Source organism: Mesoplodon mirus (genome assembly GCF_964341445.2).
Source record: "Mesoplodon mirus genome assembly, chromosome: 2".
Lineage (NCBI taxonomy): Eukaryota > Metazoa > Chordata > Mammalia > Artiodactyla > Ziphiidae > Mesoplodon > Mesoplodon mirus.
In genome coordinates, this window is record NC_138977.1 from 126,881,923 (window position 1) to 126,904,739 (window position 22,817).

Below are 22,817 nucleotides of genomic sequence, written 5' to 3' on the forward strand. Positions count from 1 at the left end.
GAGCCCGATGGGGTCTAGTAAATATTTAGGAGGTGACAGGAAAACCACTGCTCGGGTGGCATCTTCAGACTTGCCACTTGTTGTTTTTTTTTTTTTTTTTCTTTTTGCGGTATGCGGGCCTCTCACTGTTGTGGCCTCTCCCGTTGCGGAGCACAGGCACCGGACGCGCAGGCTTAGTGGCCATGGCTCACGGGCCCAGCCGCTCCGCGGCATGTGGGATCTTCCCGGACCGGGACACGAACCCGTGTCCCCTGCATCGGCAGGCGGACTCTCAACCACTGCGCAATCAGGGAAGCCCCACACCTAACATTTTTATATGACATTCATCCTTGACACGCAATGTGGTCAGCCTCTGGTGGAGGAAAAGTGTCCTAACGGCTCACACCTGTGGAGCACTTAACCCTCACGTACAGCGTGAGTCCACTACACCACACACTGAGGGACCCGCTCTGTGTCGTGGAGCTAACTGTCCAGTCGGGGGGACGACTGAGTGAGTGTGACAATAACTGAGATATGTGCCCTCACAGGGTAAGCTCAGGGCCCAGGGTGAGTCAGGGAAGCCTTCCTGGAGGAGGCATCATTCAAGCTGAGACCTAAAGGGAGTGTGAGCACCTCTGGCCCAGCTCAGGCCTGCCTCACTCAGTGTTGGTAAATGGGGAAGGGTCCCAGCACTGCAGGGGCTCAGAAGGACTAGGTGAGGGGTGTTACTTCTCTGGAAGGGCTCAGCCTCTGCAGCAGGTGTGAGCTACAGAGCCCTTGGACCTTCTCTGCCTGTTGTTCTCTGTTCGGAGCCAGCTCAAGGCACTTCTTCTCCCTGACACTGACCCACATGGGCTCTGACTGGAGAGCCCCGAGGGCTCAGTGCCTGGGGTGGCTCTCAGGAACCCCGGCACACAGGGCATTCAGCCCCGACTTCTCTTTCCCTGACTCCATGCGGGGAGCCATGGGCACCAGGCAGAAAAGCAAGGGGTCACCCTGGTTCTGCCCCGCGCTACTCACCCGAGACTGCTGGTGTAGGTCTGGCCCAGGACACAGTCGTCAGGCGGGGACAGGGGGTTAAACCAGAAGTTGGCAAAGCACTTGTCGGCATCGGACTCGGAGGAGGGGGTGCGCTCAAATCCGTAGTCACTGGGAGGAGGGAAAAACGGCCATCAGGAGACAGCATGGGTCAGGGGCCTCATGCTGAGGACGCAGAAGCGGATCCACAGGGCCCTGTCCCAGAGGGAAGACAGGACTGAAGGCCGACAGTTACGTTCCAGGTGAGAAGGGATGCAAAGGGGATTCCAGCAAATCACAGGAGAGCACTGAGCCCAGCCTGGTTGTCCTGGAGGGCTGCCTGGAGGAGGTGGGCTGAATCTCAATGGAAGATCAAGAGGCAGTCAGGGGAAGAGGTGGGGAAGGGCACTGCAGGTAGGGAACGGCCCCTTCAACACTGGTGTAGGGAGACAGTGGTGAAGGTGGCTGACGGAGAGGGGTGAGGACGGCTGGGGAGGGAGGCAGGTTCCAGAACTCGGACGTCCTCCTGTGGGCAGCAGGCGGCCACGGGAGTCCTTGAGCAGAGGCAGGGGAGTGGTCAGGGGGCTTTCGGCAGAGTCTCTGGACAGAGGAGAAGGGGCTGGGTGGTACAGCCACCTGTTCCTCAGTTTCCCCTCCCACCTGTGAGCAGTGCCACGTGCCCTGGTTTTGAAACGAGGCCCACAAGTTCTTTAATGCGGGCTGGACCCAGTGGCTGGGTCCTAAGGCACAGAGTAAGGGGGGAGTGATGGAGTGTGACTCTTGAGACCTCCCCCGGCATCACCTGCGGGGACAGCGGCTGCCGGGTCACCAGGCTACTCAGGCAGCCCCAGGGGCCCGTGGCAGAGTGGGACCCTCACCAGAGGAAGTCCGAGTCGCGGCATTGGCACACGCGGGCCGTGAGCGCCGCCGTGAAGCTCCGACCCTTGATGCACCAGGACGTAGGCTTCCTCCTCCGGAAACTCCTCTGCTGGCCCAGGACGCAGTGGTCGCCCTGTGCAGGAAGACCAGGGTGAGGGGCCACTCTGCATGGGCTCCCACCGCTCCTGCTGCCGGGTCCTCACTCGCCCGCCAGCCGTAGGGGCCGGGAAACCGGGGCCCGGGGGAGGGGTGTGCGTGCCTGAGGCCAACTTAGGGCAGCCTGGCTCCCATCCCACCCGCCCTAGCATTCACTGAGCTCCCACTGTGTACAGGCTCCGTCTGGGCCCTGAGGGGTGGCAGGGCTGCTGGAAGAGGCCCCTTGCATTCACTCCTCAGGCCTGAGGGTGCCAGGTGGGCCCTGTGCAGCTGGGGTGAGCCGCAGCCTCCAGGACACACAGTAGGTCCTCAGCCAATGATCAGAAGAGGCCACACCTGTGTGAACGGGAGCCGTGGTGCAGGGTCCCCCCAGCAATTCCAGAGGCCCCCTCGCTCTGAAATCCTGTCCTGTGGCCACACCACCTGCTCTGAACTGCACTGGGAGGCCATTTCGAGTCCTCATTTATTCCTCTCTGTGTGAATATGACACATTTTGCTGTAGAAACATGTATGTGTTTGAGATTATGGGGTGGGGCTGCCCCAGACCCACTGGGGTGTTACCTAATATATGATACACATGCCCTGTTACCTTCCCTCGATCTGAAAACTCCTGGACCCCGAGCACGCCTGTCTCCAGGCTGGCTGGGGCCCTGTGCACCTGTTCCCCTGAGTATGGCTGCAGACTCTGGCCCAGGCAGCCCCAGGCCCCAGAGGGGGCCAGAACACCCCGAAGAAGGAGTGGGCATCTGAGGGGTGCCCTCGGTCCCGCAGGACGGGGACTTTGTCTAGCAGAAGGGGCCCTGCGTGGTGCCCACCCCCAGCCTGCGGCCAGGCCTACCTGCAGGTTGGTGAGGTCCCAGGAGCTGTAGTCCTCCTCGCTGCACTGCCTGGAGAACCAGGGCCGGAAGTCCACCTTGACCAGCTCCCAGTCCGAGCGGAAGCTGATGTGGCCGAAGACGCTGGGGAGGGGAGAGGGGGAGGGGCGGGAAACCACCTTAGTCTAGCCCGTCCCCCAGGTGCCCACCGCTTCCCCTGCAGGCCTCTGTTCCCACCTGCACAGCGGGCCCCGCGGTCCCTCCCCTGCCCCCGCTGGGCTGCCCTGGGACCAGGCACCTGCCCTGGGCCTGGCTGGCCACGAGCATTTGGTCATTGGCGTTAGTATTCCCACAGTCATCACATGTAATCTATGGCTCATTGATGGCATTGGTGCGGATCATCCCACCTGGCCCCCCGATGGACAAGGAAGCCAGCACGGTAGGGTCAGGAGCCTGGACCCTCCCACAGCCCCTATGCTAGTCCTTGCAGAATTGTTTTGCAGAATGATTCGTGGTCAGGTGTCTGCGTCCTGTGCTCTCTGGCTTCTCCTCGCCTTTCTTCCCACCTGACCACTCCAGGAGGCCTGCTCTGCAGAAAGCCCGCTCCACCTAGCTGGGCCAGAGCCTTTTGACCCCAAGCAGACCAACAATCCAAAGAGAAGTAACAAGTCATCACACCGGCTCAGAGCGGCGGGGTGAAAAGGATCTCAGTGTGGTCCTTGCTGCGTGGCCCCAGCATCGGTGGGTGGAAGAAGCAGGGGACGGAGCACCATGGGGGCTCTGCAAAAGCCAGTCCTCTGTGGAGCACAGGCAGTGTGCTGGGAGCCCTGTGTATGCTATCTGATCTAATCCTCACCACAGCCCACTCTACAGAAAGGAAAACTGAGGCACAGAGAGGTTGAGTAACTCGCTCAAGGTCACACCGCTTGTTTGTGCCATTTCTTCTCCCTCAACAGGCATTGGTGGAGTGCCTACATGTACCCAGATCCCTTGCTCTCTGGGAAGGCTGCTGCTTAAGGGATTTCCACCTGATCCTCCCAACACCTCACATGTGGGCTCCAAATACCACCACAGAAGAGGAGACCAGTCTGTACTTCTCTGGTCCTTCTCCAGTCCACCCTATAGTACCCAGGCCATATTATCAGAGGTCAAGCATCTGGATGGAGGAGGTGAAGCACCCACTCTGGTCTTGGTCCCCTTCCACGCACACCGACAGGAGCCGGATACTTGGGGGAAGCCAGTCATGGTCTGAAAGGGTGCAAACCCCGTTCTAGGAGAGTAGTTGAGAAGGCTCTTAGAGTGTTTTCTGGGGGATATGATGGCTGGCTCTGAACGTTTGAGGCTGATATTTGAAGAGGAGTTTTGGAGTTTTGGCTCCATAGGGCACCTCTGAGCCAGGTAGGCCTGGGCTGATACCCATTTACTATGTCTGTGACCTTGGGCAGGTCCATTCTTCTCTGTACCTCAGTTTCCTTGGCTTTAAAATGGGGACAATAACACTGGCCTTTCAGGATCGATGGTGGATTAGCAATGGTTTGTGTAGGGTGCTTGGCACTTAGTAGGAGATTTATACACACAACACACACTCACTTGTGCACATACACCCATGCACACGCACATGCTCACACATTCTCACGTGCACACACATTACCTCTACTGCCCAGAACAGTCCCCCAAAGCAGATACCATGATCTTTATTTTACAGACAAGACCCCGAGCCTCTGTAGGGGCTTCCTCTGATCCGAGCGGCCCCGGAGCCTCCCTCCGTCTCGGCCTTGACCTGCCTCTGTGGTCCGCCTCTCCATCCTCCAGTCCTGGGCTCTGAGATCACTCTCCCTCCCCAATCGCCGGCAGCCCTGGCCTCTCGCCCGCTCGTGTTTGGTTGTGAATAATCCATCCTGCTTTTCTCCTGCCTGAGGTGCAAGTCGGAGCCCCTGCCGCTGTTTCTCAGCCCAGGGCCTCTCCTGATGCTGATGGATGTAGCCCAGCAAGGACTGGACGGCCCGCTTCTCCTCCGCCGGGTCCAGCGGCTCCCCCAGGTGCTGTTTCCGATAGCGAGGTTGTAGGAGGCCCGGATGGTGGCGACCGTGACCGTGAAGGTGTGAAGGTGTCGTGCCGGTCCTCTGTCCCGACTCCCATCCTGACACGGACAGCCCTCTCCCTGGGAGTGTCACCACGTGGGGATTTTCTTTGTCACAGTGTCCCCTTCTCCCAAGCAACGCCTGCTGGGTTGGTTACTGAGAAAGAGAGGGTCTTAGGTCCCTGAAGGGACGTCTCTAAGGGACAATTTCCTGGTCCTCACACAGCCTGAGCCGCGTCTCTCGCTCTTCTGGAAGCCACGTTACAATGGAGGTGCCAGCAGCAGTAACTGCTGGCCTGTCCTCTGCACCTGCTACGCGCTCGACCTTCCATCCTCTCCTCGCCAACCCCATGCGGAACGTACCGTTAACATTCCCACCTTACGGACGAGAAGACTGAGGCGAGGGACCCCCTCAGGATGGCACGGCAGCTGCCCACCTCCCGGGGGAGCCAGGGTCGGTCCCCGGGTTGGCGACCACGGGGCTGGGATGCTTTGCCCGGGAAACACGCACTGGCCCGAGCGTGACCTCCAAGCAGCCTCCCCGGCTGGTGGCACAGGCCCCGCCGGGGAAGTCCCTGAAAAGAGGCTGGCTTGCTTGATCTAACTAATCCCCTCCGTGTCTTTGAAGTCCTGCCTTTTATGAAACCCAAAAGCTCAGCTGATACTTCGAGAAATTTCTGTCATCTGGCTGATTCTGAGTTTTAGGAAGGAGAGGCCAGAGGGAGGCTATTTATTGCTTCATGATTAATAAGGAAAATGTGGGCCAGCCTCTGCAGGTTAAGGAGGAGCCCCACGCCCTTCAAGGAGCTCACTCCCCTCCCCTAGTGCAGCCCGGGCAGGATCTGGGAGCCCCACTATCGCCCCCAGGGCCTGGGGGGCCCTCACCCCTCTGGTGGGGACGGGAGGGTGAGCAAGGATGAACCAAGCTGAGGGAAACATCCCTAAAGGTGACTACGGTCAGCTTGGACGTGACCTTTGGGCAGATTTGGATAAAGAACCATCTGGGGAAATGCTCTCAACTGTGCAGGAAATAGGACAGTGGGGGATAGAGAGAGAGAGAGGCAGAGAGACAGAGGATGGGGAAGGGAGGGAGAGACAGAGAGACACAGAGGGAGAGAAGGAGAGAGACAGGAAGGGAAGGAGGGGGAGTGGAGAGGATGCTAGGTCTGAGTGGGACCACTTCCAGCAGTCTGGAGAGATGAACCTTTATTCTAACATGCCAGCATGTTCCGTCTTTCAGAGTTTGAATTATTTCTGTGTCAACCGGAATTTGAAAGTGGTCTGATGATGTGGCACAGTGAAGTAGGAGGCCTGTAGGAACAGTTCTGATGCTTTTTCAAAAAAAAAAGCTTGAGGTTATAGCATCTGGCTCTGAATTCTGCCAAGAGTGTTCCAGGAATAAAATGCCCCATCTGTTGATGAGTGCTGAAAACCGGGCTGTTTCTGGGGCCAAACCCAGCACTGATGCGGTGACAAAGGGCTTGACGTCCTGAAACTCCTAGGTCAATGCCCTGGGGTAGAAAGTGCTCCCATTTCTCAGCTGGGGAAGCTGAGGCCTCAGACCCAGCTGACTTGTTCAACCCTTGCAAAACCAGCACGGGCCAGCCGTCTCCCCTGGTGTTTCTGATTCTTCCCTTCTGCTCCGTGGACTCTGGTCCTGGAAAACTGGTCAACCAGCAAAGGGTCCAGGCTGAGCCCAGCCGCCACACCACAGAGAGCCCTGCATCAGCCCAGGCTGGAGTCTTCCTCCCTCCCCTGCCCACCCCAGACTGAAGCCTCCAAGAGCACGAGGGGAGCATAAATACGTGATGTCCTGAAGGATTTAACTCATTCCAGGGCCAGGGAGGAGAAGAACTAGGTGTTCAGGGAGAAGCACAAGTGGGGCGTTTAGGGAATTAGAAAGGTGATGATTCCTGACCCAGTTTTTATAGGACAGCCTCTGGGGTCCCCCTTCCAGCTCTGGCTCTCCAGGAACCATGCAGAGCTGATGTGAGGGGTCCCCCTTTCCCACCACTCCCTCGGTGCAGAATTATTGAGATTTTTAGCACTTCTAGACGAAGGGGGAATAAATCCTCCCTGAAGATTTCCTATGAGAACAAAATGAGATAACGTTAAAAAAATGGGCCCATAACATATAGTATGTGCTCAATAAAGCCTCATTACAGAACTTGTTGCAAGAGGCCATACTGGGAAAGATGTAGGGAGGATGCCAGGCTGCCTCAGTCCTGGTGGCAGAGGAGGCCCCCTGGAGGAATCACTGAAGCCGGATTTAGGTCTGGCAGGAACTTAGATGGCTCTCCTGTCTCAAACGTCCTAAGAAAGGAGTCCGCACTACCGTTTCCACGTCCCTTTGCTCCATCTTCCGTTCCCAGAAGCCTGGGCGGTGGGCACACAGGCGGCCGTGGTCCCTGGTGGCCCGCGGTGGGGAGCTTACCAGAGCTGTGCTCCCAGCCCCCATCCCAGGCAGCCAGAGGAGCCTGGTGAGGGGGCGTTCACATGAGCACCCACAGGAGCCCCAGGGCAGAGGCGGGCCTGGAGGGGCAATGTCCACCCTGGGCGGTTTCCTTCCAGTTCACGCCTCGGGCTGGGGGCCAGGCACCCCTGGGGGCCTATCCGAGTGGCCCCTCTGGGCCATTCAGAAGGGTGAGGAACTGGCTCTTCACAGGCGATGGGGAGCCGGCCGGAGCAGGGTCGTGAAAGCCATCGTGAGCTGGAAGGGCAGACAGGAGGGCATGAGTTGTTCTCTCACCAGGGACTCACTCCCAGGCAATGACTCCAGCTGGGCACACAGACCTGGGCATGATCTCCAGGCCGAGTGGGCAGGGTGAGGGGTCCTAGCACCCAGCCACTCCGCTGGGAATGGACAGAACCAGCCCGTCTGCTCCAGAAGGGCTGAGCCAGAGCTGGGGCACAGTTCCAATCCTCACGTGGAAAAGCATCAATCCTTCTGTACCCACAGCTCGTCCTTGGGCCTGGGTCTCACTGGCCCAGTCCCAGTTCAAAGGTCAGCTGCTCCGAGACTCCTTGATCACCACCCACCTCAAAAGCAACCCTTCAGCCCCCAGCCCCTCGGCTGGCTGGCCCTTTTGTATCAGCATCTTTCACGTTATCAAGGAACCATGTCACTCTTGGTTATATTTGATCTGTCTGCCTGGGCCACCAGCTCTGTGGGTCCTTGGGGTCCCTGGTGCCCAGATAGAGGGTGGCACGTGGCAGGCCAGGCTGGAATGACTGGAGAAGGGCTGGCCTTGAGATAGGCTGGGACCTGGGACCTGGGACCCTTTGCTGCAGTGCTGGCACCTGGATAAATGTCTCCTTGAGCCACAAAATACAAAGAAACTATAAGGGACTAAAAATAACTGTGTGTTTGCCCAGTTGGGGCAAATTATGGACAACAAGGTACAAAAAGACCAAAAACGCAACTGCCACTTCTGAAGAGCCAGGAGCAAAAGCAGGATCCTGCGCATGCCCCCTGCATACAACCCCACCTAAGGGGTGGGCAGACCTCCTAAGCCACCCCTCCAGCTGACCCCAGGACACACCTCTACCCTCACCCCATATAAGGAAGCAGCTCGCCGCCTCCCTCCGCTGTCCTCGAGGATCAAGCAAGGGAACCTTACTTGTTTTCACTCCCTACTTCTACAGCAGGAGCCTTCCTGGGCTGGGGACTCAGACCCAGCCCTGCCCTCTGAAAGCTTCCTCAAAGTCTGCTAGGGGGAGAGAGGAAGTAACTTGGGAGGCCAACCAGAGACCGAGGTGTCCAAAGTGCCGGGTCCCCTCCCAGCATCAGTGGCCCTGGCCTACATCGGGCTATCATGAGAGGAAGAGTCATGGGGCCTTGGGTGGCTTCCTGGGGCCATCTTAACTCATTTCCACAAACTCGTGCTTCAAGCAATGGAACCGTATCTCCTCACTGTTCTGGAGGCCAGAAATCTGCGATGTGGGTGTTCACAGAGCGGGCTTCCTCTGCAGGCCCCAGGGGAGGCTCCTTCCTGCCTCTTCCAGCTCCTGGGGCTCCAGGCGTGCCTGGGCTGTGGTCGCATCACACTGGCCTCTGCCACGTCTTCACATGAGGCTGTGGCTGTGTATCTAACCCTAACCCTCTTCATATAAGACACGAATCATTGGATTAGGGCCCACCCTCCTCCTGTGTGACCTCCTCTCAACTAAGCACGTTGGCAAAGGCCCTGCTCCCAAGTAAGGTCACATCCACAGGTTCCGGGTGGACATGGATTTGGGGGGACACTGCTCTCCCCAGTACAGGCATCATCAATAAAAGCCAAGCAGAGTGCACAGGGCCGGATCTCCTGTATCCAGTGCAGCCAGGCATGCACAGCATCGGCGGGACTGTTAGAAATGCAGAGTTTCGGGCCCCACCCTGGCTTGTGAATCAGCTCTGCCTGAACAAGTGCCTAGATGGGCGAATCACCCAGGAAGGAGGCTTCCAAAGGCGGACCCTCATTTCGTGGTTTCTGGGTGAGCGCCTTGTCTCCCCAGCAGGGCCATAGGGCACAGTCAAGCCCTGTGTGCCTTTTTCAATCCCCGCTTGCTCCGGCTCTGCTCCTGGGCTGTGAGCCACTCTGAACAGGGATGCGCTTGACCTAAGCCAGGGTCAAGGGGCTGGGTTCACAGCCTGGATCTGCCCTTCACTGGCCCATTTGGGTCTTAGGTCCCCTCTGTGCCATGTGCCTACAAGTTCTTCACAAGTGCCAATAGCCAATAATCATCACTACCATTATCACCCTCACCATTAGCATCACCTTCATGATCACCATCATAATCACCATCATGATCACCATCATGATCACCATCATCACCATCATCACCACCATCATCACCAACACCATCACCATCATCACCATCATCACCATCAACACCATCATCACCATCATCATCACCATCATCACCATCATCACCACCATCACCACCATCACCACCATCATCACCATCATCACCATCATCATCATCATCACCATCATCACATTATCATCACCACCACCACCATCATCATCAACATCTGAAAGGTTAAATGGACAGTGATCCAGAGCTGACCCTTGACTCTTGGTTCCACCCCTCACCAGCAGGTGATCATGGGCAGGTGACAAATGTCCCTGACTAGGGACAGAGTGGCCACTTCCCAGTGGCTGAGGATGAGAGGAAACAGTAGATGGTAAGAGATAAGGAAGCAGGTGTGAAGATGGAGGTCAAAGCGAGGAGGATGGGGAGGAAGGCTGGGGGGTCAGTGTTGAACCTGCCTAGAGCAGCAAGGCCCACGGTGGCCCTCCGCCACGGCCCGCCTGGGGTTCGGCTCTGACCTGCCTGCCCACCTCCCGTGGGCACTCACGTCATGACCAGTGTCTCGTCCCCCGGTTCACTCAGCAGCCCGTCCACAAACACGGAGGTGCTGGTGAAATTGTGCGTGCTCCAGGTGAGGCCCTCGTCCACACTGAACCTGCCGAGAGAAGGGGAGTCACCACCTCGGGGCAGGTGGGAACACATCCTGTGTCCAGGACGAGCTGCCTCACTGGACCCAGCCCTGCCCATGCCCAGGGATCAGAGCTGTCCAGCTGAGGTGGCTGGGAAAACAGGCAAGAGCAGTGGCCAACCCCAGGGCCAGTCCAGTGTCTCGGCCACAGCAGGATCCCTGACCTCACGCTCTCCTGGGAGGTCACAGCAGCCACCCACCACCAGCAGATGGCATCCACATCTGCTTGGTGACACCACAGTCAAGGAGTCCTGGGTGTGTGGTCTGGGTCCCAAGCTGCTTTGTACCCCTTGAATTGCAGTTATCCAGGCCTTGGAAACATCCAGGTCAGCCCCACCCAATGCCCGAGCCCAGCCCAGGGTTTGCCGGGTCATTGATGGGAGCTTACTGTCTCTCGGTGAGGCATATCAGTATAGCCAGCTGCAGTGCAGAAAGATCTTTTTCAGACTAAAGTGATATTGGCTTCCTGGCAGCTCCCCTAGCTCTGCCTTCCAAATCCAGAGTTCATATCTGCCCTCACTTCCCCACAATAAACCTTCACCTGTCTGAAGCTGATGCCAACCCCACTCTCACCTGGGCACACGCTGCTGGCTTCCTTCTCTGACCCCACCTCCTCCACTGAGCTAATTCCTGTCCATGCATAAAAGTCACCTCCTCTGAGAAGCCCTCCCTGCTCCCCCAGGATGGGGTGGGTGGGGGCCTCCTCACAGCCCCAGGCTTCCCTCTGGCCCACCCGACCATGCTGGGTCATCATTCCCCATTTCCTCACCTCTCCAGGCCTGGCCAGAAGCAGCTGTTGGGTGGGAGGACTGGGGACTGTTCTGAGGGGTTCCCAGGTGGGGAGAAAGAGCCCCTACCAACCCACACCCAGTGTTGGGTCCCGATGGCCTTACTTGAGGATTTTCAAGGGGATGGAGGTGTCCTTGATGGCCACGATCACACCACCGTGGTCCAGGTAGAGGATGTGATGCTCCTCCTCAAATACCTGCAGAAGACGGCAGCCGGGGGTCTCAGGGCGGGACCCTGAGGAGGGTCGGAGGTTGTTCAGGGTCTGGGGTCGCTCTCCAGCAGGGCAGAACTGCTGACCCGCTGCCTGGGGGGCAGCAGCAGAGTCCGGTTCCCTGAGGCGGGGCCGGCCTGAGGCTCCCGGTGTCCCCAGGCCATCCCCATGCTCCCCCAACCACCCAGACTCAGTACGTGTGTGATGAATGGATGCAGATGGTGATTTCTAGACCACTGACAAGAGAGAAAAATGCAAATAAACACTGCAGGTGGTCCTGCCTAAAGGAAAAACGTATGCACCAAAAAGGCCGACACATGAGGATGAGAAATAGTGGAATTTAGAAAAGCATTTAGGATAAGCATCACCAGTAAAAGCAAACCTCTATTTGACATTAAGATAGTCCACGTGCCACCTCCTTCAGGAAGCCCTCCCTGATGCCAGGTTGGGTGGGGAGCATCTCTGGGCCCCCTCTCCCAGCACTTACTGCTCTAATTTGTCATTGTTTCCTCCAGCCAGGGAGCTCCTCAAAGGCCGTTCCTGCCTCTGAACCCTTTCTGTGGCCCGGCACATGCCTCAGCTCACAGCTGGGGGTGCCTGTGCTCAGGGAGTGTGTGGGGGATGAATGAATGAATGAGTGAATGAGTGAATCTCCACCAAGTCCTCAGGGGACAAAAGGTCGAGTGGCCTGGACAGGGCTCTTGCAGGAGGAAATACCTCTGGTGACGTCGCTTGTCTGCAAACAGCCCTAGGATGGGGTCCCATTTTACAGATGAGCAAGCTGACGCTTGGAGCTATGGGGGCCAAGCCAAGGCCTCAGAGCTGGTGGGTGGCAGAGCCGGGTGTGGCTCTTTAGTCCTGCCAGGACACCGGGTGTCCCCTCTAGATCTTCCATGAACACAGATACCTAGACGGCCAGCCTGTGTCTTGACTCCACACAGAGAAGGGCACCAATGTCCCCTGCCACATCCCCTGCAACCCTGTACCTCGCCTACAGGAAGTGGCCCCATCACGACCACCTGCAGTGGGCCAGGGCCCCATTCACCTCCCACCCTGTCTGACCGTCTCAGGGCCTGTGGGTTCTGTAGCAGGGTTGCAGGGAAACTCAGGGGGAGACGGGATGGAGCCAGGACCCCACACCCACGGCCCCTCGCCGGGGCCTGCACGCTCACGGGTGTCAGCCGCTCCGCACAGGGGCCTGGCTAGGCCTTTGTGCCTGTGGCTCTGGGGCCCCTCCTGGGCCGGGGAGGCAGCTGCTGCAGAGCTTGGTGCCGAGCGAGGCCGGAATAAGTGCATCTCCAAGCAGATGTTGACCCAAACGTCGCTGCCTCTGCACTTGCCCTGGCAGAAAGAGCCCCGAAAGCTCCCACAACCCGGGGACCCTGTTCTAGAGCAATGAGCGAGCAGGAACGGGGAAATCATTTTTTTAAAAAGCCACACACACCCACACAACTATTAACTAGCATCTTCCCCCGATCTTCTATCTTGAGTCTTCCGTTGTTTGAATGTCTGTTTTTCCAGAGCCGGCAGGAGGCACTTGGGGAGGACCCGGAGCAGAGGCCTCACCTCTTAGGAACAGGGACTTGAGCAGAGCTGGTGGTGCCTCCAGGCCAAGCCCTCAGCCCTGACATTCCATTACCCCCACAGCCCCTAACCCCACCAGAACCTTCCAGTGGCCCCCATGGCCCTTAGAATCACATCCAAACCCTTCCCTGGTCATTGGGGCTCTGTATGAGAGGCCCTTGCCCACTCTCTCCCACCTCCCGTATACCAGTCACCCTGGTCTCCTTTGCCTGAACACGTCTCAGGCCCTTTGCACATGCTGTTCCCTGCCTGCAAAGCTCTTCCCCAGATATTTCCACCTTCTCATCATCTTGCTGGCTTTCCCGCTGCTCACAGGAACTCTCTAGGAAACCCTTCTGGCTTGACTAAAGAGGAGAGGTCCCTTACGAAGAATGGTGGAAGAGACCTGGATACCTGTGAACTGCGCCCTTAAACATGTCTGATGCGGGGGAGGGGAGAACTGGGTGACTGGCACGGGGGCGTCTGCTGTGCGTACAGAGCCTTGTTTAATAGCAACCACGCTCAGAGGTCATCTCCCCATTTTCCAAAGAGAGATCAGAGGCTCAGAGACACACAGCGACTTGCCTGCAGCCACATAGCTAGCAACTGGCAGCGCTAGGGTAGACCCCAGGTCTCTGATGGACCGCCTGCCGCATCCACCAGGAGCCGCTGTCACCACGAGCAGGACATTCTCAGCAGGAGGAGGATCTGTGTCCTGCGAGTGACGAGGTCGCAGGGTGGGGTGAGGGCCCAGAGCACTAGCTTGGGGCCTCCCGGATCCACCCCTGCATCTCCCTCCCCCCAGATTCCATGGCCACGCCTGCCGGGGTCAGAGGAGTCCCTGGGCCTGGGTGTCCGAAGCTCTGGCAGGTGCTCTGGGTGGCACTCTGGATACGTGTGCTGCCTGCGGCTACACTAACCCAGAGAGCACCTCCTGGATGAGGGAGGTGATGTCATGTGGACTTAGGTGCTGTGGGGAAGAACTTTGCACAATTCCCCTCCTCGTCTCTCCATCCGTCAGACACACCCAGTGTTTCAGGTCCTCTGTCTGGGTCCTGGGATCCAGAGGTAGAAATGAAAGCTTAACGCTCCAGAAATTCATAGCCCAGGGAAACACCCCCTGCCCCCTGCAAGGAGACAGACCACCTCCACCCAGTGACTCGCCCACTCAGATTCCAACAACAAGCAGCCCATCGAACCCACCCTCTCTGCCCAGCCCAGGTTCTGCCACAGTACAGGGCTCCCAGCCCGTGTTCTGGGGGTGAATGATGTGCTCCAGTTAAACTCGAGACCTGAGCCAGCGGGCACCCCGGGGTGGGGGGGGCGGGTCACAGCGCATCGGGCGGGGCACGAGCCGCTTGCTGGGGCTGGAACTGCGGGCAGGTGGAGAGGCCCGTGGATGGGCCAGGCAGCAGGGCTCGTGGGTCAGCTGATGGTTGGGACTTCCTCCCTGCCGTAGGTGGTTGGGGACACCCGAGGTTTGCTTGGGGAGTGGGGAGAGCAGATTCCCCTTTTAGAAGCTTCCTGGGGGAGGGACGCTGAGGGGGGAGGGGGAGGTGCAGCAAGCAGACAGTCTTCTCCTCCAGGAAATAGTGAGCTCTCTGTCCTGGGGGTTATTCAGGGAGAAGCTAGGCTCCCTCCTGGGACCTCTGGGCTGCCAGGCAGGGTGGTGGAAACCATGCTGGGTCCCGTAACATGGTCCTAGAGGCACACTGCATGCCGCAAGCACATCCGTCTCTGCCTTTGAACTTGCAGAGGCCTCTGCCCACCCGCCCGGTGGGAGCCCTCCTTCCCACTCCACTGGGGGCCTAACCCGCTTCCTTTCCTGGGGAGATCCGCAGGGTTGGTAGAGTGAAAGGTAAGCCGGAAGTGGGTCCTCGGATTGCTCCCAAGCAGGATTTAGCTCCGGGGCATGGCCCCGAACGTGTGCACAACCCTCACTTGCACTCAGACCCCACATCATCTGCACCCTCCTCCCGCAAGGACAGGCAGGGGGGCGTTTGTCCTGTCCATCCACTGAGGAGATGGGGTGCCTCCCAGCCATCCCAGGGGACCCCCACGGGCAATTCCACTCTCGTTAGCTTGGGACTCAGGAACAAGGGGGCTCCAACGCCCACCACTGGATCACAGGGTCTTTGTACATCCGTTGCTATGGTTTTCTGTGCCTTGACCATCGCCTAGGCAGGGGTCCCCCAATCCTTTCTCTCCCACACCCTGAGTTCTAGAGGGGGCTCCTTAAACGTGTTCTGGTTATTTTTTGATCATTCCAGGGAAGTCATGTTTTTAAAATGATAAATCTCCCCCCCAAAAATAAATAAAATAAAATGATACATCCCTTAAGCATCATGCACAGTGTTATTTGTAATTCACATTCTAAGAGTTTTCCTGTAGAGACAGCTCATTGCATCCTTGACAAACCGGCCTGAGCTCACCTGGTCGTCTGGCCTTCGTGCCTTTGTCCCACCCTGGCCTCTGCCTACTGCCCCCCACCAGTAAACGCCTTCCCTCTGACACGCACGCGCACACATGGGCATCCCCCGCTCCTCTGCCAGGCACTCGAGCCCCCCATTCCCCCACCCCTCCCCCATCACTGGGGAAGAAATGGGTACCTCAGCTCAATCTTGAACAGACATTCTCCCATTTAATTCTGACAAGTTCCCAAGTTTGAAGTCTAAGCAAATTGCTTGACAAAAGTGGCCACCGTGAATACCTTTCTCTTCTGTTTCACCTGGTCTATTAAGTCTAACAAGCCGGAAGCAGGGGGGCGATTTCTCTGATAAGTGGACAGGTGGTGACCTTTAAGAAAGTTTAGACATGTTTCACTAGTTTTAGTGAAATAGGAATATTATAACACAATAAATCTCTTGGGCCCTTTTCAAAATTCCTTGTTTCTTGCATATTATTAAAAAACACCAGGGCTTTAAACCCAGGGTACAGTGAGCTTCACACTTTGGGGGTTAACATATTTGTCCAGAGTGGTACCTGGGCAGGGGGCTGTAAGTGGGATACTCAGGGGTGCAAAAAATTGACCTGAAAACAGAGCTTCTTACATCCACCAAAAGAGGAGATGCACACGAAAATTTAATGCATTTTCTTAAGCAGTTAAAGTAGAAACTGTCACTCCATGAAGCTGGCAGACCAGATGAGGCTTTTTTTTTGCTGGAAAGAAATAGCAAGCGTAGAGGGAGACGGGGCCTCTCCTGGGGTGGAGCGCGTGGGTTCGGCTCCTGGGCTGCCTGACTGCACAGGGCTCTGGACCGTCAGCCTTCGCTCCCCACCCGCCCTGCTCTGCGTGACACCCACTGGCCTGCAGCATCCCGCCCTCCAGTCTGAGAATTTGAGCCGCATGTGGGCATAGCAGGGAGGGGTCCTCACAGTGTGACCCCCATTGCTGGGGGCCGTTTCCTGCATCACTGCTTTCTCCTCTTTCTTCTCCCTTTCCTGCTTTTTCTTTTCTCGGGCCACACATCCATCATCCCATGGATGTGTCCCAGGAGGCCCAACCCAGACTCTCCGTGGCCCCCCAAAACCTGCTCTTCCCTATTTTCTCTTTCTCTCCCAAGTCTGTGCCATCCACTCAGCAGCTGCCCCTGCCAGGAACCCGGAGGTTGTCCTCGGGGCCCCCACTTCCTGGCCTTTGGGCTCAGCCAAGCTTCTGAGTCCCCGTGTGGCTTCCTGCCGGAAAGCACCTCCAGCCCGTCCCTGGCATTGATCCCCATTGCTTCGATGTTCACGGTAACCTGCCTGACCGTGGGAAGATGCGTCAGATCTGGAATTCTCCAGCAGTGGCTGCTGAAAGAACAGCAGCGGTGGGGGCAGCCTGGCCTGGGCTCTCTTTTCACAGATGGTGATGTAACATCTGCTAAAAGGAGCTGTGTGCAGCCCCTCAGGTCGGGGAAGATGAAGAAGCGTGTCTCAGAACTCCTCTGGGAGGGAGGGGATGAGAGAACAGACTCTCCCAGGAGCCTCGGCGGAGTGAGCATGGTGGGCTCCAGGCCCCTCCCTGCCACCTTACCTGCCTCCAGGTGTGCCCACAGTCTGATGTGATGTACATTTCTTCTTTATATTCCACCAGCTGGGAGCCCAGGTTACCTGGTCCAGAAGCAAAGTGGCAGGGTTGCTCTTAGGATCGGCCACTCTCCCCCTTACCAAGGTCTGAGTGCAGCCAGATCCCCAAACAAGGTTGGTGTTTGATGTGCTCTGGGTCTACACCTCCCAGCCCCAAAGCCACCCGGCGGATGCCCCTCTCTGCCTTCCTTGTATAATCATGGGCCTGCCGTCACCACTACGGGTCCTAGTCTGAGCAGTAAAAGATGAACTTTGCCCAGAGAAAGCCAGCCTCAGGCGGCTCCGGCTGAGCCCAGGTGCAGGCAGAGCTTGGGGGCTTCAGGGGGACCCATGGTGACGAGTATGATTCAGGAATAAAAAGCGTGGAGTGGGGGTCAGGGACAGGCTAGAGAGGATGCTGGCCATGTGGGTAATGTGGGGACACGGCAGCCCCTGACGGGCTTTAAACTGCGGCTAGACATGGCTGGGCTTGCATCTGGAGGCCCCCTGGGTGCCTGCACCCCCGGGTGCAGGAGAGGCCAGAGGCAGGTCCAGGGCAGTCCGGAGCAGTCCAGGTAAGAGGCAGGGTGAGCACAAAGTAGGTGCTCATTAAATATCTGTTGAGGGGATGTTTGGGAGGATGGTGAGGTAGGCACCAAACCAGCTGGGCAGCCAGGAGGCTCCTCCTTGTTCGTGGTTCACTTGAATCCATACCAGCCTGGCAGGTGGGTCACCAGCCTTGAAGGCCACTCTGACGGGCTGGGACTTAATCCTGGGGCTGCTGCCAGAGGGGGAAGAATCCCCACTTAGCATCTAAGGTGATTCCAGCTTACAGATAAGAAACTGAGCCTAAGTGGACCCCTACAGAAAGAACAGTGGCCACCTAGAGGACGCAGCTGTGGGACAATCTCAGTGGTCTCTGAGCTGGGCTGGATGGCCCTAAACAGCCTCCTCGGAAGGGTCTTGGGCAGTGGGATTTTCTGATGGGTCAGGTTGGGCAGGCTTCTGCTGTGACCACGTGATGGCAGGGACCAGGGGCCTGAGCTTCCAGGATGAAGGGCACCTGTTATGAGGACACTGAAGCCGTTCTGGACTCTCTCCTGGAGCCCCTGACCTGGGCAACTTGTGCACCACCTGCACTTTGGAGACTTATCCCTGCGGTGCTGTCAGGAGCCTCTCTTCCAGGACCAAGGGTAGATGTCACCGGAAAACCCCAAAGGAGACGGATTAGCCTCAAGTACATGAGGCAAAGTGAGTTCAAGTAGAGTGGCAGAGGGTGTGTGTGCCTGCCTTTTTTGAGGTCCAACCAACCACCAAATCTTCCATCCATCCATCCATCCATCCATCCATCCACCATCCCTCCATCCTTCATTAATTTATCATCCATCCATCCATCCATCCATCCATCCATCCATCCACCATCCCTCCATCCTTCATTAATTTATCATCCATCCATCCATCCATCCTTCCACCATCCATCCATCCATCCATCCATCCATCCATCCACCATCCCTCCATCCTTCATTAATTTATCATCCATCCATCCATCCATCCATCCACTATCCATCCATCCACACATCTGTCTCTTTTTCATCAATTCCACCCACTCACCCACTGCTGCACTCATTCATCAGCATTTGCTGAGTGCCTGCTCTCTGCCCAGCCTTGTGCTGAGCCGTGGGGAATCCAAGCTGAGTAACCATGTGCCTGCTCCCAGGGAGCTCTCAACCTAGCCGGGGAAGAAGGATGCCCTGCAGCTGTGCACAGAGCCAGGATGCCTGCGAGTCCAGGGAACTGTGAAATCAAAGGGAAAGCTAACGGACCCATGCAGGAGGGGCATCAAGGAGAGATTCCCGCAGGAAGTGACCTCTGCACTGTGCCTCAAAAGACAAATGCCACTGGCCAAGGGAAAGGGGCAGGTGTGCCAGGCAGAGGGACTGGCCTTGGCGACAGCATGGAAGTGGGAGGCGAGGTCAGTCAGGGGAGGTGGGGCAGAGGGTCAGCTGCTGAGCTGGGTTCCCTTCTACCCGCCCGGCCACCAAAAGGTGCTGAGGAAAGGCTGCTGAATGAAAAGAGGGAGATGAGTGCATGAACGCAACAGCTGGGCATGGGCAGAGGAAGAAAGGGGAGCCCTTTATCCCTCCATCCTTCCAGATGCCAGCAGAGATGCCAGGACCTGCGCATCAAATACAGAAGCCGTGCAGCAAAGGATGCGGCGTCAGCTCAACTTCCCGGGCAAATTTGCAGTCGGTGATTTCAGGGGTGCAATGTCTGTCTTTTAAGTGACGCAATCTGTTTTCCTTGTTCCGTCTACCAAGGCTGTCAGGCTGCCAGTCACCTAACAGGCACCGGGGAAAATTAAGGGGAAATTCACAGAACGCATCCACAGGCCACCAGAGTGGGAAGCTCTGCAGGAACACGGGGGCTGGTGCCCTCACTTTACAGAGGGGAAACTGAGGCCTGGGGATGAGACTAAGAAAGGCCTCCCTCTACGTCCCCTCCGGGTTGTTCTGGGGTCTCCTTGGGCCTCCTCCCCCGACAGCCCGACCCCTCCACCCCGCTTCTGTGCTCTCAGGGCCTGGTATACAGTAAGCGCTCACTGAATGTGCATTTCCTCTCCCTGCTTCCTCGATCTTCAGGTTTCAGAGTGGCTCAGGCCTCAGGGCCAGAACAGAGCAAAGCGACAGCACAAGATCCACCCCAGCCCACAGCTGGCAGAGGGGGAAGGTGGCCTGGACCCCTCACTGTGGCCCCCAACGTGGCAGAGCCCTGCGGCAGCTGGAACAGGAGCAAGGGGACCGCCCCTCGGGTCCTCTGGTTGCTGCCAAGTCCCCAGCTCCAGAGGGCCCGAGTGACCCCCGGCTGGCTGATGGGCCTCAGGTCAGCTCTTGACCTGCTCACGCCCCTCGGCCTCTCACCTGGGATTGATGAGATTGATTGATGGGGTTGATGGGTCCCCGACTGGCTGAGTCACAGAGGAAGGGACTCTGCAGGAGGGCTGGGAGGCAGGGCTCCTCCTGGGAGCCCCGGGGGTCTTCCTGGCACAGAGCGGGCGGGGGTGCTCCGAGCTCCCCGTCATGGCCCCTCAAGGTTTTTTCAGCCATGTGACTGTCAGAGCCAGCGTCCGGGAAGCGTTTGCAGCCTGTGCTCTGTGTGGTCCTGAGGATTCACGTCCGGATGAGGAGCCTGAAGCAGCGTGTGCTGCGTGGTGGCCCAGGACGGGTGCAGGGCATTGGGGCAGGGAGGGCCTTCGACCTGCATCAGACCTTTCAGTGCCCCCAAGTCCGAGATGATTATCCTCATTTCACAGATGAAGAAACTGAGGCTCAGGGAGGTGTAGAGCCCCAGAGCAAGAGCTCAGAAAGGGCCAAGTCAGAATTGGGCCTGGCGCCCTCTGTCTCAACCATCCATCTGTGATTTGCTACCTCTGCAGGACACATCCCCTTGACACGCCCAGTCAGGAAGAACATTCCAGCTGGCAGTCTCGGCCCGCTGGGTTTATTTCTGGGTTCACTATGGCTGTTTCTAGACCCTGGCAGTTAGAAGCTCGAGTTCCGGTCTTTGCTCCTTGAACCATCCTTTTCCCTTCCTCATTGGATTCATGGCTCCATTTTCTACATCCATCTGTGGGTCTGGCCTCTGTCCACTGAACCGGAGGGCAGGTCCCCAGTAGAAGGGCCCTGGCATGCAGCCTGGCACAAGGGCAGTGGTGTCCAGCCACTGTTCAAATGACAGGGCCACCTGTGGAAACACACCTGGTGTTGATGCTTTCTACCTGATTCCCAAATCAGCCTTATGATGGAGGTTTCATCCTCTTTTTGCAGGTGAGGAAACTGAGGTTCAGAGGGTCCAGTAAATGCCCAAGGCCCAGCAGCTGGAGGCGGTAGAACCTGGGGCTTGTAACTCCCACCTGCCTGCCTCAGGGTGGAATGAGGGATGGATGGCGGGGAGATCAGGAGAGAGACTCCCTGGAAACAGGCAGCCATCGCCCATGGCTGCCTCGGGAAGCTCAGTCAGGCACAGGCCGTCACGTGGCCCCATTGCTCCTGCCACATCGTCCAGCCCACTGTGGGGGCTGCTAGTGGGAAACTGGTCCCTGCTCAGCGGCTGCGGCGGTGCCCGAGGGAGCCCAGCTCATTCCACCTTCCCCTCTGTTCCCAGCAGACGCTCAGGGCTGGAGTGGAGGATGTAAAACACTTACACCTTAATTGGCCTACATTGCACGGATGGATCCATCTCAGAAAAGCCACGGCGAGATGAAAAAGCAGCAGAATGACATATAAATGTAGCATCCTGCCCTTGGCGGGGACAGTGAGAGGGAGGGAGGCTGCCAGCTCACCCCCTCCGCTCGCCGTTCTCCGTGTGACTTGCATACAATGACGTGAACTTCCTGCAGCTCCTCACAGCATCCCTGGGGGGCTGGAATGGTCGTCCAGAGCTTTCAAGGCCTTTGAGCGGTGGAAACATTTGAAATTCCGCCTTTTGTACTTTGGACAAGAATTTGGGGTTTCAACCCCTCACGAACATGCATTTTAAATACACCATTCAGCTGATCTCCCTGTGCGATGCGGCTGCTTCCCACTAGCTATCTATTTTACATTTGGTAGTGTATATATGTCCATGCCAGGTGGGATAGGGAGGGTGGGAGGGAGACGCAAGAGGGAGGGGATATGGGGATATATATATACGTATAGCTGATTCACTTTGTGATACAGCAGAAACTAACACACCATTGTAAAGCAATTATACTCCAATAAAGACGTTAAAAAAAAAATACACCATCGCCTTCAGGTCCAGGGAATAGAGTCCACAAGACAGGGGGTGCCCGACATGGGCGAGCCAGCCTGTCCCTGCATGGGACCTGGAGCCCCATGAGCTGCACTGAAATCGAGGCTGATGTGTGATTTTTCATTGATTGACGCACGTCCATCATTGAAGCGGGCAGACCCCGCCCCAATCGCAGTCATTGACTAAGACCCCCAGGGCCGTAGATGAACAGAAGGACGCTCAGAAGATGAAAGGTTTTACTTGCAGTCTTCTCTGTCTGGTTGTGTCGCTCGCTCCCCTACTGGAAAGCCACCCTCTCCAGAATAACATGAGACACCCCTCGGATAACCAAGGTCTCCCGCCATCAGAGGCCCACAGAGCAGACAGGGGATCTCACCTCCTGGCCCCTTCATGGGCTCTGATTCGGTCGTTCTGAAAAACCCGTTCCCGCCTCTGCCTGGAAGGCCATTCCTGCCATCTCAGCATGGCCACTCATTTATTCATACACTCATTCACTCATTCATTCATTCATTCATTCACCCTCTCACACACAGCCAGGCTTGGGCCTCAGTGCTGGGATACGTCTGCTGAAGGGGCGGATGTGTCATCCAGCTCAGGGTCTGGGGCGCAAATCCTCCGGGTCATAGATGGTGCTGGAGTAGACAGACGGAGGGAGCCCCTGATTCAGGAAGCTGTGAGACCCGGCCCAGGCCTTGGTGGTTCCCCCTGTGTGATGGGCAGAGACACTGTCTCTCCGACTGCCACTCGCCCCATCTGCACCCTGGCTGTGCAGAGCCTCAGCCTGGCCGTTCCACAGCCCGGATGAGTGGCGGGCCTGATGGGCCCGCCCCAGAGCCTTGCCTTCTGCAGGTTCAAGGGGCACAGCAGCCCCTCCTGGGGCTGGGGCTTCCCTTCCCTGAGGAGCCTGGGGTGGATCTCAAGCTTCCTGATGGAACCTTGCAAGTTGCGGGCAAGTCTTCCCTCTCCTTGGGCTCGTTTCCTCCTCCATAAAGTAGGGGTACTGACCTC

General features: G+C 57.4%; 1 protein-coding gene across 2 annotated transcripts in view; it reads right to left on the reverse strand.

Annotated features, from left to right (window-relative positions):
* The window catches only part of SORCS2 (sortilin related VPS10 domain containing receptor 2), a 551,814-nt gene that overhangs the window by 22,100 nt on the left and 506,897 nt on the right, over positions 1-22,817 (reverse strand). For both annotated transcript variants that reach the window (XM_082635333.1, XM_082635332.1), the window contains 6 exons: positions 16,990-17,066; positions 11,305-11,396; positions 10,271-10,378; positions 2,870-2,990; positions 1,875-2,008; positions 1,000-1,128 (listed from right to left, as the gene is read on the reverse strand). In XM_082635333.1, coding sequence (XP_082491459.1) covers positions 1,000-1,128; positions 1,875-2,008; positions 2,870-2,990; positions 10,271-10,378; positions 11,305-11,396; positions 16,990-17,066 — 661 coding nt within the window. The remainder of the gene's footprint in view (positions 1-999; positions 1,129-1,874; positions 2,009-2,869; positions 2,991-10,270; positions 10,379-11,304; positions 11,397-16,989; positions 17,067-22,817) is intronic.